General features: G+C 38.0%; 1 protein-coding gene across 1 annotated transcript; it reads right to left on the bottom strand.

Annotated features, from left to right (window-relative positions):
- Nucleotides 1–592: 592 nt before the first annotated feature.
- On the bottom strand, nt 593–14,157 carry LOC121638118 (ADP-ribosylation factor-binding protein GGA1-like). Its single transcript, XM_041982620.1, has 17 exons — nt 14,090–14,157; nt 13,378–13,462; nt 13,084–13,159; nt 12,817–12,915; nt 12,394–12,517; nt 11,072–11,172; nt 10,733–10,813; nt 10,303–10,440; nt 6,823–6,904; nt 6,640–6,750; nt 6,385–6,537; nt 6,213–6,256; nt 5,858–6,048; nt 5,456–5,730; nt 2,848–3,017; nt 2,549–2,659; nt 593–2,461 (listed from the first exon to the last, which is right to left on the bottom strand). The coding sequence occupies exons 1-17, from the start codon at nt 14,133–14,135 to the stop codon at nt 2,351–2,353; spliced, it is 1,998 nt and encodes a 665-aa protein (XP_041838554.1). The 5' UTR covers nt 14,136–14,157; the 3' UTR covers nt 593–2,350.
- Nucleotides 14,158–14,222: the final 65 nt, after the last annotated feature.

The raw sequence follows: 14,222 nt of genomic DNA on the forward strand, positions 1-14,222 counted from the left end.
GTATGTACATGAATTTTTCATTGGCAACTTTTTTTGTTTTTATACACAGGCAAATAAGATTTTCCTTCTTCAGAAATGAAGCTGTACAGGAATTTACACACCATCATTCATACGGCTGAACACTGGAACTTTTTAATTCATGCCAGTCCAAGCTGATGTGGGGAAAAAGTCTGAAATACCAGAGTTGTCACTGTGTGTCAGGATAGGACTAAGGATTTGACATTTTAAGTTTTGGTTGTAGGGATTGCCCTTATGCCTCATATTTCAGGTAATTTTCCAAACTATGAAGGCAAAACTAAAGACTTTAAAAGGAAAAGTCCTCAGTCAAGAACAACGGCTAATAGATCAGACATTTATAGGAATCTTCCAGAAAAAGCCAGAGCAGTCTGATTTAAATAATTTGTGGATAAAGCTATTACAGTATGAATATATCCCGAGGACAATACTGAGAGGATCGATATATTTCATGATTCTAAAGAAAATATTCTTTCCTAAACCAAATTTGGGAACCAGCAAAGTATGTAACAGCCCTCTAGATGCCTGTTACAGCAAATGCTGTGAAGGCAAATCTACATTATTTACAAATTGCCTGAATGATTTATAGCTTTTATTATTTCTCACTGCCTGTCCAAGACAACACACGCATAACTGTTCATTCATAGCATCTATAACAGCTTAATGTGTGTTTGTCTAATCAAATTTTTATATGGGCTAATGTACCAGATGAAACTAAACATGCTTTCAAGTAAGCGTACAGTTTAATAGAATCCATTCCCCATAATCACAGGATACTCCATCGATTTAAAATTATAATTCAGCTGTAATCAAACAGAATTGAAACGAACTTAAATGTTTGTAGATATTAGATTTTTTTTAACATTTTGTGAGTCTGTTTTCCATGAAGTGAAAACAATACTCAATTGTACACATTATATACACAAAGCAAAAAAAAAAAAAAAATCAAATCCCAGGCACAGTGGTCAAATGAAACCTGATGTATGGATGTCGGCTCAGGACATAAAGTGTCCCTCTTCTGGTCAGACAGAGAATGACAAGACGAGACAGAAGAAATGATTTCATGTGCAAAATAGAAACAAAGTAAGTGCATGAAAGTTTAAACTGCAAAAGTAAAAACATCCTGAATGAAACAATATAAAAATGTTTTGAAAAAGTACAAAAGTGCAGAAAGATAGAAATCATAATTTAGGGGATAAAGTGGCTTTTGTAAGCCTTTTGATATGTCACAGGAGAAGCAGCACAGGTGCAAATAGAGTTAACTAAAATCCACTTAGCTGGTTCAGTTTCAGGGTTCTGGTATCCAGTATACCGGCTCAGTATGTCAAAGCTATTGCAGACATAATTAGCACTTGCACTTTTCCAGCTGTGTCAAGCCAACGCACCCACGGTAGAAAACCCTGCTGTTGCAGCTTTAACACAAACACACTGTCTCCACTGCAGATTATCCAAATATACGGAAATAAAACCTGAGCAGGGCTTAAAAATCGTGCTCAGGTTCAATGTGTGTGCTTCCTGGACAGTTTGGTTACAGCATTTCACATCAACTTCCCATAATCTGAACCGATCTGAGTCAAAGGAAACCCACTTCAGTGGTTTCAAATTTGGGAGTTGACTGTATCTTTACTTTCATTTTGTCTGGATGCGTTTCATAACAACACCAGTTTGCACTCAAAGCGGATGTTTGCAAGTAGAACATGCGATTTTTGCACCTTTTTGTGAAAATGTTTTCACGGTTCAGGAATTAATTTCAATTATGATTCAAGACTAACTACTCCATTTCGTATGTTTAGACTTAAAAATACTATTAAATATTTAGCTCACTGACTTTTACTGTATTAATGGGTTGAAGGAAAATGATCTTTTGCAACTGTTCTGATAAACACTTGACATGCAAACTGTGACAGCTCCAATGTGCAGCTAATTGTGCACAATTTTGAGTCCCAGAGTAGGAATTTATGAGAAACCTGCCACAGAATGAGCAGCTGATTTTTTTTTTCTTTAAAAGAAAGAAAATGCATATAACATGAGACTTGCTTTGAGACATCTACAAAGAAAAAAAAAATCACATTCATCTTTTAAAAGGCTCAACTTGTTGGCTTCATATGATGCACTGGACTGATTGATGGAGAAGGAGAAAGTAGCAACACCACTCTGCAACATGGATGTGATCAAATAAGAAGGCACAAGGTAAACTGGTTTCCACAATTGCTCTCATGTCTGTATTTCCAGAAAAGAGTGTAAGGAGGCCATGTTGCTTCAGACAGCACTGCAGGACAACTCCAACCTAAATTTAAAGGAAGCAGCAGATCAGATGATGGGATCACGGTTCTCTCTAAAGGTTCCCCCAAGTGCTCGGAGGCGGGAACTGATCGACATCACCGGATTCATCGTGAAACTTGTCTCCCAGATTGAAAGTTAGTTTGAACCGCAAACGCACCTTTTCCTGAAATGAGGAAAAAAAAAACCTGTCGATTCAAATCTCAGCTTGCTGTGAATATAGAGACAGAAGAATATTTATGAGCTTCAGTACCTTGTGAGGGTTAGCCAACAGCAAAATCTGTGTGATGGCAGCCGGAGGCATGATGGGATTGAAAGCTGGGAGCTCAGTACTGGAGGGAGGCTGCAGCTTTACCTTCATCACCTAAACACACAGCCATCATCAACATCTGTTCGGTAACATATCCACCACAAAGTGGTCAACGATTTTATATAAAACCATCACAACACACACACAAAACTTAATGGAGAATGTAGATGTTCGTTTGGAGAATCAAGCAGGTATTTTTTAAAAAAAGTATGGACCATCACAGCAGAAAAGCCTGCACTTACTTTTGGCACAGCTGCCTGGAAACGGATGTTGGTGACAGGAATGGGGGCTGAGGAGAGCATGGAGATGATCACCACCAGCACATCGGGTCTTGATGGAGGACAGTCACGTGCAAAGGTGAACAAAACCCGGAGACTGTGTTTGTCGAATACAGTCACTGGTAACAAGCTGCCTGAGACGAAAGAGAAATGGAAAAAAAAATAAAATAAAAAAATAGACTGAGTGAGCATTTTGCTGACCTCGGATAGCAAGACTGGACTAAGTACAATCAGTCTTGTAGTCAGGGTGCTGCTGGCCATTTGGGTTGCCTGTACGTGCCCCCATCCCAAAAAACAAAACCAAGGATTCCCATATTTGCCAGAGCAGTTGTCTTTATTTCCAAAATAAATTTCACCCCCAGGCTTCAGTTTACTTGGCTCCCATTAATTAAAAAAAAGAAAAACTACTTCAACGTTGCAATTTCCCCTCTGGGATAAATAAAGTATTTTTAATTTATTTAAATTTATTTCATTCATTTAATTTTATCTTGTATCAATAATGACAAATGTTTACACCCCCCCCCCAAAAAAAAGAAAATGCCACCAAACATTAGATAAATTAGCATAAAATTTCCACCATCATTATTAAAATATATATATATATATATATATATAAATAAAGACAGGGGGGCTCTAATCGTTTATCTATGTTTCTCAGTTCTGGTCCTCGGGACCCTCTGCTCTGCATGTTTAAGAGGTTTTTCTGCTCCAATACACCTAATCCGGATTAGTGGATCTCTTCATCAAGTTCTCGTCATGCCTGAATGAGTCATTCATTTCAGTCAAGTTGCTTAAAGTAAGAAAACATCTAAAATATGCAGGGCAGTGGGTCCAGAGGACATTGGTTTATTCATGATCAGTATATTAGTTTTGTATTGTTTATATCTGTTACGACAGTTCATCTCAGCCTGGGTGACATATTACATGTACCCTTCATTACTGACGCCAAAGCGAAGGTTGTGTTTTTTGTCTGTCCAGTCCTGGACAGAGTACCAGAGTGGGCAATTTAACGCTGTAGGAGGGCCCCATTTATCAAATAAATTGGAACTTTATATCTATCAAATTCCAGTTTAATAATTCAATATCTGACCCATGTCGAAGCAGATTAGGTATAGAATACAAAAAAAAAAAAAAGAAGTTTTTCCGTCTACTAATAAAAAAGAAAATTTAAATAAATAAAACACTTAAAATTGGATCCAGCAGATATCAGATGTAACAGAACAGATTTAACAGAAAATAACATATTTAATTTATGAACAACAAAGTCCAACAAGTCTGTCATTTAGAGTTAAATGACAGACTGTCTGAGGTCGAGATCAGTTAATCAAAAAACCTAAACAGCAACACTGTGTGAGAGCCGTTCAGATCCATGGATCACAGTTTACACAAAACAATAAACACTCAGCACAACACAGATGCTTCCATCATGCTCTAGCCACTCCACAAACTTCCACATCCCAGCTAAAGAGGAACCGTGGTGGAACACTCAGTAAGCTGCTAACCTGCACAAGTTTACATAAGTTTGTCTTAGAGGAAGGCAACTAGAGTTCAACCAAACTGATCCCGTTTCAACTTCAACTCAAGCTGACTTCAAGCCAAATATCGCGATAACTTAGAGAACACATTATTTATATATATATATATATATATATATATATATATATATTATATATATATATATATATGGGGATGTGGGGATTACACACACTCACACACACACACACATAGATTAAATATACAAGCACACACACAACTTGCAAATATCTTGAGATATACGTTTTCTCAATGCGAAAAGGTACTTAAGGGAACTGATTCTACTACTGACAATTTAGTACCACTATAAAAATAACTATTAAATAATTAGAATTGAAAATGATACTGAAAAGGATATAAATTAAAATGAAAAGGCTGGATGGGAGGGCCGGACTGGGATGTAGCACCAGGTCTGTGTCTGCAAATTTATGGACTGATTTTAATTTTCAGGAAATCTCAGAAACGGAATAAAGAACAAATGATCAGATTTTGGGGGTGAGATCTGCACCTAGATCCAGGAATTTTTAATGGGTTCTTCACTATAGGGAGATTCTAACTCAAAAATAATGCTGAGTCATTGGCATGCATGAATGAATGAATAAATAAATCTTTTGCTTTGTGGAGGTCTGCGCTCTCAGTGCTTCTAGTGTTCGAAATATTCTGATACTGTAGTTATGACATATACAGAGTGTTTTCAAACATGTCAGAAGTTCAGCAATCACAAACCTGTTTCGCTTAAGATCTGTGATTGGCTGGAAGTCAAGGGGATTAGTTCTCTGCACATATTTCATTTGTGTGTGTGTGTGTGTGTGTGTGTGTGTGTGTGTGTGTGTGTGTGTGTGTGTGTGTGTGTGTGTGTGTGTAGAAAGAAGTCGGTACAGAGTTGTGTGTGTTAGTTGTTGCTTGAATCATTCTATTAATAAATCATCAACAGCATTGGATTATGCTTCACTATATAAAACAGTTTTAACTCGACATCTATATACTTAATCTACCATGATTATGACTAATCATTAGCCCAAAGTTTTTTGGTACCTACTCGGTTTGATTGATTCCAGGGGCACTGTGATGTCTGCCAGAGAGATGCTGTCGTAGGTGTCAGCAACCGCTAATGAGCTTTTCTCAGCAAGACTAAGACTGGAGAGTAGGAGGGCATCAGGCTGCTCTGAATGGATGATCAGGCTGGCCATTGGCCCTGGAGCAGGAGCAGGAGGGGTGCTGGTGACGGCTGCAGGGGGAACAACCTTACAGCTGGTGCTGGATTTGGTCTGGAGATCTCGTAAAGTGACTCTAGACTGAGGCTGAAGCTTATCCCTGTATCAATAAAAACCGAAAAAAAAGGCAGGAAACAAGGTAGCTGCTTACAAAAAAACGAACATTTGTAATATTAACCACTGCAGTGGCTTGCACTGCACAGTCATGCTTCCTCGTGCTCACTCACCATTTGACCTGCTGACTCTCTGGAGGTAAAGACTGTTGTAACAACGTCTTTCCCAGCAAGTCCAGCTCTTCCATGGCTTTAGGAGCAGCAGAGCCCCACCCTACTGGTGGAGCCTGTGCTGTTTGAGTTATTGCTGGCAGCAACACTGCAGCTGGCGCAGGTGGAGCAGACAACTCTGCGGCATCTAATGACTGAGCACAAACAGGGACTTTGTTATGCACGTCAAATAGACAGAGATGAACATAATAGTTATAATAAAAGCTTTTTTAATATACAATTATTTAGTCCCTATTGTTGCTCAATAAACTGTACTTTTCTATCGTGATGCAAACATGCATATTATCTTACTTCGCACCTGAGGGATGATGTTGGAGTCACAGTTTTCTGTTACGTTCAGTCCTAAGAGATCAGATAAAACAAAATTTACATTTAATTTATTCCAGTTTTTGCTGGTTATGACATTAAAGCATTTTCAAAGGAATCCTGGATGTAAAATATATGTGGAGGGTTGGGATGAATCTACTAACCCAGAGACATGAGCTCATCATCCAGAAGGCTCAAGCCCACATTCTGAGTCAGAGCCTGTAGGCCAGAAAACTCTGAGTTGGACGGTTCTGTTTTGGCTGAAACATTAAGTCCACTCAGATCTACAAGTGCTGAACTTCTGCCAGATTTTGAGTCTGCAAAAAAATGGTTTGAGAATTCACGTAAACACTGATGGATAACAAGTTGCACTTAACTGCACTCTAGGGGTGGCTGGGAAAACAGCTTTAGACACTTACCTGCTTGTAAAGGCATGGTTACGCCCTCATTAGTCACCTCCTCACCTTTTACAAGCTGCCTGTACAGATTGATGACCTGCGTCAAGCTGTCATTTGCCTGCAGGATATCCGCTGTAAGGAGAAAACTAGTTAGCAACACCAAAGTAGCTTTAAATTTCAAACCCTCCATACACTATAACTTACCTAAAGCTTCATCATTGTCCTCTGTGTCACTCGCCAGTCTGAATAGCGTAGGCCTCATCTTTTCACAGCGCTGATAAAGATCCTGTCATCACAGACATGTTACGTCAAGTCAAACATCCACTGAGTGCCACCAACAAGACTAATGGCCATTTCCCACTAGTACCCACTTAGCCCTACCTTAATTCATCCCGGTTTTGATTGTTCCCATTATAATAGAGGGTAACTGAGGCTGCGTTCAGTGTGGGCGTGGGCGTCTTAGCAAGGCAGCTATTAAGTATTGTGAAGTCATTTGTTTGTCTTTTGGGCCTTTTAAAAGATACCATACTATGTTTTTGGAGCCTTTTCCTTTTTTCTTTTTTGTTTTATTACACTTATGCAAAGTTACAAAGCTCAAAATCCACACCAAAAAGAGTTATTCTGAGTTATTTATGGACAGAAAACAGTCCCTGGGCTGCATAGCATTCCGGTTAGAAACCCAAACTTTTCAAATCAAACTTTATAAATAAAGCACTTTCCATGCTGGGGAAACACATGCTTTACATGAAAAAAATCAATTTATGCATATTAAAAACAAAACGAGCCTTTGCACACATCAAAAGAGACTACATTAAAAAAAACAAAAAAAAACAGAAACACTCAAAGTCTTTCATACAGTTGCACACACAAACATGCATATATACACACAAAGCAGCACCAAGACCATTAAGACATTTATAAACTACTAAAAGAACCTCAAAATCAATCCTGAAACGCACAGGGAGCCAATGCAGTGATTTTAAAACTGGTGTGATGTGTTCCCGCCCTCTGGTCCTCGTCAGAACTCGTGCCACTGAGTTCTGACGTAGCTGTAGCTTCGAAATGTACTTTTTTGGCAGACCAGAGAGCAGGGCATTACAGTAATCTATCCTACTAGAAATAAAAGCATGCATCAGCACCTCCATGCTGGCAAGAGACAGAAATGTGTGTCATCAGCATAACTGTGAAAATCAATGCTGTGTCTCCTGATGACATCCCCAAGAGGTAACATGTACAAATTAAAAAGTATTGGACCTAAAATTGATCCCTGGGGAACCCCACACTTGACTTCATCATGGATTTTTTAGGAGCATGTATCCATACTTACAAAGAATCTTCGATCTGTGAGAGATTGGAGTAAAACCATTTTAGAACAGTACCTGAGAGGCCTACCAGACTTCTGAGTCTGTCTAGTAAAATCTGGTGACCAGCTGTATCAAAGGCAGCACTAAGATCCAGTAGAACCAGGACAGAAAGTTTCTGAGAGTCTAAGTTAGATCTAAAGTTATTAACAATTTTAAAAGGGCCGTCTCGGTACTGTGGTTTGTCTTAAAACCAGACTGATATTTTTCTAAAATATTATGTTTATGCAAAAACTCATGTAACTGCATAAAAACAAGTTTTTCAGTCATTTTACTTAAAAACAGTAAGTTGGATACAGGTCGGTATTTATCAAGATTGTCTAGATCTAAATTACTCTTCTTCAGAAGGGGCCTCACCACCGCTGTTTTAAAGGCAGCAGGGAAGACACCTGTCTGAAGGGAGTGATTTACCACAAAGCTCTCACTCAAAGAAACCATAAAATGTTTTTAAAAGTGATGTGGGAATTGGGTCTAAAAGGCAAGTTGTTGTTTTAAGTTGGGAGAAAACTCGACCAAGCATCTTTGCATCAACCAGGACAAAACTCTCCAGTGTTTCATCAGGTAAAAGCAGAGCTTCAGGTCTGTTAAAATAAACCTGTTGTTGAGATGAAAGACTGGATCTAATAACATTTATTTTCTGTACCTGTTAACGTCTTCATGTAACACATTTGTAAAAATCAACATGTGTAAAAACTGCTATGAAAACCATTTGGTGAAACTAAATTTTCCACCTCTAAAAAGATAAATGCAAGGAGGGGGAAAAAAATAAAAATAAAATAAAATCAACTTCTCTCTCTCATGAAGAATCCAACTCTGGATCATGTCTCACCAACCACTGCAGCTCAGGATACAAGTAAGATGTTATCCTGTGAAAGCCTGTAGTGCTTTTAAAAGCTTTTTTTATAAAAAAAAAAAAAAAATAAAAAAATAATAATAAAAAAAAAAAACAACCCCAAAAACAAACAAAAACCCCATAAACTTGGCTCATATAATTTCATCTGTGTGATATAGATCTCCTTGTTTCTTCTCCCTACCAGCAACCTGGAAATTCATCTCAATACAGCTATAAGTGATACACTAGTGTCTCCTTTGTGGACGTCTTTTCTGCTGTGACATATAAAAACAGCCCATGAAACATTAATCTCATGTTAAATTAAAAGTGATGTGCCTTGCCTGGTAGGTCACACACTGGAATATTTTGTTTGATTACACCAGGTGCTGGCTGTGGCATCATTTTTTTAAGGTTACAACATTCTCGGTGCATGTGTAAAAATGTTGCCTGAGCCATTTGTTCACAATTACAGCATGATGAATCCTGAAAATGTCATCTTGGAATATACGTGTGGCAACATTAAATAAAAGAATCCATTCATGGAATAACTAGTGTCTTTCTGTACAGTCAAGCAGTCAAACAACCTCATTTTATGTGCACATAACGCTGCTGAACCTTGACCTGAACAAATGAAGATACCTCAGATCATAATGCTGAACTCACAGGCTGATGCGATAAGCACTCTCCATGAAGGCTGCAGCACCTCACCCCCCACTTCTTACACTAAGGTGCCTTTCAGTGTGGAGTCATCAGACCACATGACATTTTTCAGTTGCTCCAGAGTCCAACATTTATGCTCCCTAGCAAACCAAAGACATTTTTTTTCTGTTTGGTAGGTTTAAACAACCTCCTTGGTTGTTTTTATCCTGGCTTGATGCACACCGTAAATTGGACTCTTCTTAAAAAAAGAGTAACATCTTCACCTCATTAGTAGAAGTAACTAAGATTAAAGGAAAATTCAAGATGAAGAAATGTTATAACCGGCCTGTGCGTATTTATACCAGTTCAGTAGCCACATACCAGCACAAACTGTAAACAGATAAATACTCCAAAACCATGGTGACAGCAAAAAACACAGACCCACACACTCAAAGAGTCAGAGTTTGGGTCCCTTCTGATTTATTTTGAGGCAAGGCAATGAAAATTTAATTAACATTGCCTAAAAACACACAAACAAATTGCCTTACATGCCACATACTGAAACTGTAAGAGGACACATTAGAAAGTTTCAGTCTGACAAGTCTGAGCTTTAGTCAGACTCAGTTGAAGAACTGATGTGGAGAGTGCAGACTGGGCTTTTCAAGAGGAGGGCCTTACAGAGGCAGGGTTAAAATGATGTCTGCAGATAAATAAGACATGCCAAAGCTGCAGCATGAGAAAAATCCCCATTTCTGTCCATGTAAACCTACTCTAGTGTATCTGTAAAATAACCTTCTGAGCCCATAAATGAGCACAAAATAGCTTCTTTAAAATGTGTTGAGGTGTGCAAACCTTAATGAGCTCCTGGTTGCTGTGGGAGCAGCTCTCCTTGTTGTAACCATCCAGCAGCTGGCTCAGCAGGCTCACACTCTCCTTCACTTCCTGGATGGCGTTTACTCGCTTTGATACCTTTTCCACTCGCTTTTGATCCTAGGAAAAAAAAAAGAGTGGTAATTATCTCATTATGGCCGATAATGTGAGGGTAATAAAGACAGCATGGTAGCTTACCGTTAAATAATACAAAATGTCTCTGCAGAGTCATTTTAATCTTGAAACTATTCAAGATATCAAATATTCAGCATAATGTTTTTTGAAACCTATTACTTTGTTTGGATTTTAGCCATGACTATTTTGGGATATTCAGCTCTATACACTAGCAATTTTTAGAGCATGTGAGCACACACTGTACACCATGCTAAGTGGGGACAAAAGCCAGACTCACCTCTTGAACCATTTCCTTAATGAGCTTGTTTGCTGCTCTTAAATCATCAGGCTGGGTGCTGTTCAATAAGCGAGACAACATCTACAACAACAGGATAAGACAGAAAAGGAGAGGAAAGGAAAGAGGAAGATCATTTTGTAAACAGTCGGTCCCTTAATGATTTTCCCAGGGGTTTCACTTCACATGATTTGATGGATTTTTCCAGTGACATACAAGCATGTACAGAGGATAAGCACAAATTTCCCAACAGAGGACAATAAAGATTATAGATTTGTAGGTCAGTCCCATTCCAAGCCGATCTGATGTCATTCCTGCTTTTCAATTACTTGTCACACAAACCTTGGATTTCTCCTCATCCTCAAAGATGGCACTTTTGGCTCTGGGTGGAGGGGGTGGTAGGGGCTTGTCATCGGGAAGCACAGGATCTTGCTTGACAATACCTGGAAACAACAAGAACATCTGTTAACCTTACATTAGCCCTAAACAGCATACTGATGGTTTAAAGACTGAAAAACACCTCTGACTCAATATTTTCCAAAGCCACACTTTATACTTTCTGAACTAATTTAAGCATTTTAACAGGCAAGAACTTCTTTTTTTTCCTTGTCAAAATACACTACAAGACAGACAGCAACATATGCATTATATGGTCTCTGTAACAATCTCTGTGTCATGTAAAGGATCTGTTAAATGACCAAGCGATGTTGATGTTGAATAACAGACTGTTTCCTTGTCACTTATGGTACGGGAGTCTGGGGAAGTGCAGGTAAAATAGTCATACAATCAGTTTTGATTTTACAACAGACAGCCAGTAGAGTCATTGGAAGGAAACCATATAAAGAGCCAATAAATCCTTTGTTTTTTGCATTAAAATTGTTAAACGTTCAGGAATTAGTGGAATATTGGATTTGGGGAGTCATGTTTAGCCCATAAAAGAGGAAGGAGTCACACTGTGCACACTGTGCAAACTCCATAAAGAGTAGCACCCCCTAATCTCATTGTATGCTCTGGTTTACAATGACAATAAAGGCTTTCTGATTCTGATTCTGAACTTAAATAAGGAAATCAAAACAATAAAAATTTGTGTTTTCTTTAAGAAAGCAATAAAAAAAAACTGTGCAATAAGAAAATATAAAGAGCTGCATTAGTTTAGTAGCATGTTTACTAACAGTAAGCTGGGTTGTTGGATGGTTTTCTTACAGTGATGTATTATTGTATGTTGAACATGTTATTCATTGATATGATCAAATGGTTGATAATGAAAAAGAATGTAAATGTGATTAAGGAGCAGATATAATTTGGTTCTTCTTTCTGCTCCTTTTCAGTGTTTCAGTTTGTGTTATTTTGTGTAATTAGCTTTTAATTTTGTCAATTTGCTAAAAACAAAATAAATAAAATAATATATATATATATATATATATAAACATTGGCATTGTAAATTATGAAAACTATTTCATTTTTGTGGAAACTGCATTTGACACAATTCAGCTTTACATGACTCAGAACATAAGTCATTGTCTCTAAAAAGAGAACTGATATTTTGCCTACCTAGCTGTTACACGTAGCAGCATATGGAGAACTAAAAACACAGCAGCTAAATAAAGGAACTACAGCTATTGTAAACTTATACATCATTCTCTTAGATTACGTGAAGTGCTCACCCTGTTTTTTCAGCATGTGATAAGCTTCTGCTATTTTTGTCTCATCTGGGAGCTTCACAGTCCAGCTATACATCATTTCTAAAACCTTCTTCTTCACTGCCTCCGGAGCCCGGGTTCCTAAGTACTACAGAGATGGAAGAGGGTTGATCAAGAAAAATATATTTCCAGGTGTTATCTATATTTTTTACTGTCATTGGCTGCACACCAAATCAAATTGGCCACTTAAATAGCTTTACTATATACTTGAACTTTAACCCTTATATCATTCATAAGAGCTTTTGAAATCTTGCACATAAAAAAAAGTTTCTGTTTTCAATTATTAATAAACTATTTAAAAATATATATTGTAATGGATGTTAGGTTGCAGCCAAACAGTTAAAACTGTAAAATAAAAATTAAATTAAATTAAAAAAAAAATCTTACCTTGGGTGAGACCACCTTGATAAGCTCATTAAGAAAGCGAAACTTTCCCACTTCACCATGAAAGCTCTTTCCACAGTTCTTCATACACGTCTCAAGAACCTGGGAGAATTTTTCAAAGTTTTTCTTTCATTTTCACATTTTTTAATACACATTAACTAAAAATGACAGGCGGCCTATAGCGTGTCTCTGTGTGCATTTCATCTTATTCCCACGTAATACACAGCTCTCAGTTTTCAGAAATGGGATTCTTTTCAATGCAAGTCTTACCGTAAGCGCTTGCATCGCCTCCCACTCTTGTGGAGACTGGACTTTGTGGGCCAGAAGTCTGGTTGCAAGCTGAGGCCTAATAAATAATGTGTCAGTGATGGCATATAAAAAGGGATTAAAATCAATAATAAAACAAATTATCCAACACAGACTAAACAATGAAAAAAAGAGCAAACTATTAAGTTACATGGCAGCAAGATGACTGTATTAAAAACCGTAGCTGGGTTGACACCAGTCTCTCCATTTCAGTGTGAACTGATGTGGTACATGTATCATCATAGTTTACTATCTCACCCATCTGGTTCATTGTCGAGCTGATCACAAAATCCCTTGATACTGTCCCAGTCAGTCTCCTTGTTTAGAGGATTGGTGGCCTTGTCTGTGTGCATAAAAAACATGTTACACTAAAATGTTGAATATGCTCTATATTCTTGGATATATCTTGTTGACATAAGAAATTAAATGCTTAAAAAAGGTGATACTTGACAGCATATGTAATATCTGCTGTGCAGACAATCGACTCTCTGGTTTGTTGAAGATGGCAAGTTGTGAATGTGTTTACAGTTAAAGAAAAAAGACAAAGAAATCCTAAAGAAAGAGGGCGGGGGGGAAAGTGACCCATGGTTCCAGGGGTTGGGATTGCTTTTGCTGAGCTGGTTTGACATGGTTTTTCACGGTAGCGCCTTGATTTTGTTAGCACTCAGCCCTATGTTATTTGATGTTTAGAAGTCACGTTTGAGTTTTATCACAAATCTCGGACAACGAGCTCCAAGTTAAAACACATCACGGAAAAGGCTACACAGCGTTTGACAACCAGTTTCTTCCTTGTTGCCAGCTGCACTTTTTGATTAGATGACATTTCTGACTCTTACAGATCCGTGGCTTTAGAGAAATATATTAATGATAGCGGGGAATTACACTTTAGTTTATACATCATTATGAGCAATTATTCAGCTGTCCCTTCACCTGAAAACTTGATCTGGGATTGTGATAAACAGTGACTTACTGATGCGAGACTGCAGGCTAGCCTCATCTGAAGGCGCCGCCGCCATCTTTCTGGAATTCTGAATAAGTGGCGACTATCGCGTGACATTTGTAACATCTCGCGTGAATTGGAATTGGAACTGCGGTTAGCTATG

Source organism: Melanotaenia boesemani, chromosome 4, assembly GCF_017639745.1.
Source record: "Melanotaenia boesemani isolate fMelBoe1 chromosome 4, fMelBoe1.pri, whole genome shotgun sequence".
In the NCBI taxonomy this organism is placed as follows: Eukaryota; Metazoa; Chordata; class Actinopteri; order Atheriniformes; family Melanotaeniidae; genus Melanotaenia; species Melanotaenia boesemani.

Coding starts and splice junctions, on each gene's coding strand:
- LOC121638118 (XM_041982620.1), bottom strand. CDS start 14,135: ATGGCGGCGGCGCCTTCAGATGAGGCTAGCCTGCAGTCTCGCATCA. Junction 11,173..12,393: donor TCACATGCTGAAAAAACAGG/GTGAGCACTTCA, acceptor TGTTGTTTCCAG/GTATTGTCAAGCAAGATCCT. Junction 3,018..5,455: donor CCTGGAATCAATCAAACCGA/GTAGGTACCAAA, acceptor CTTTCGTCTCAG/GCAGCTTGTTACCAGTGACT.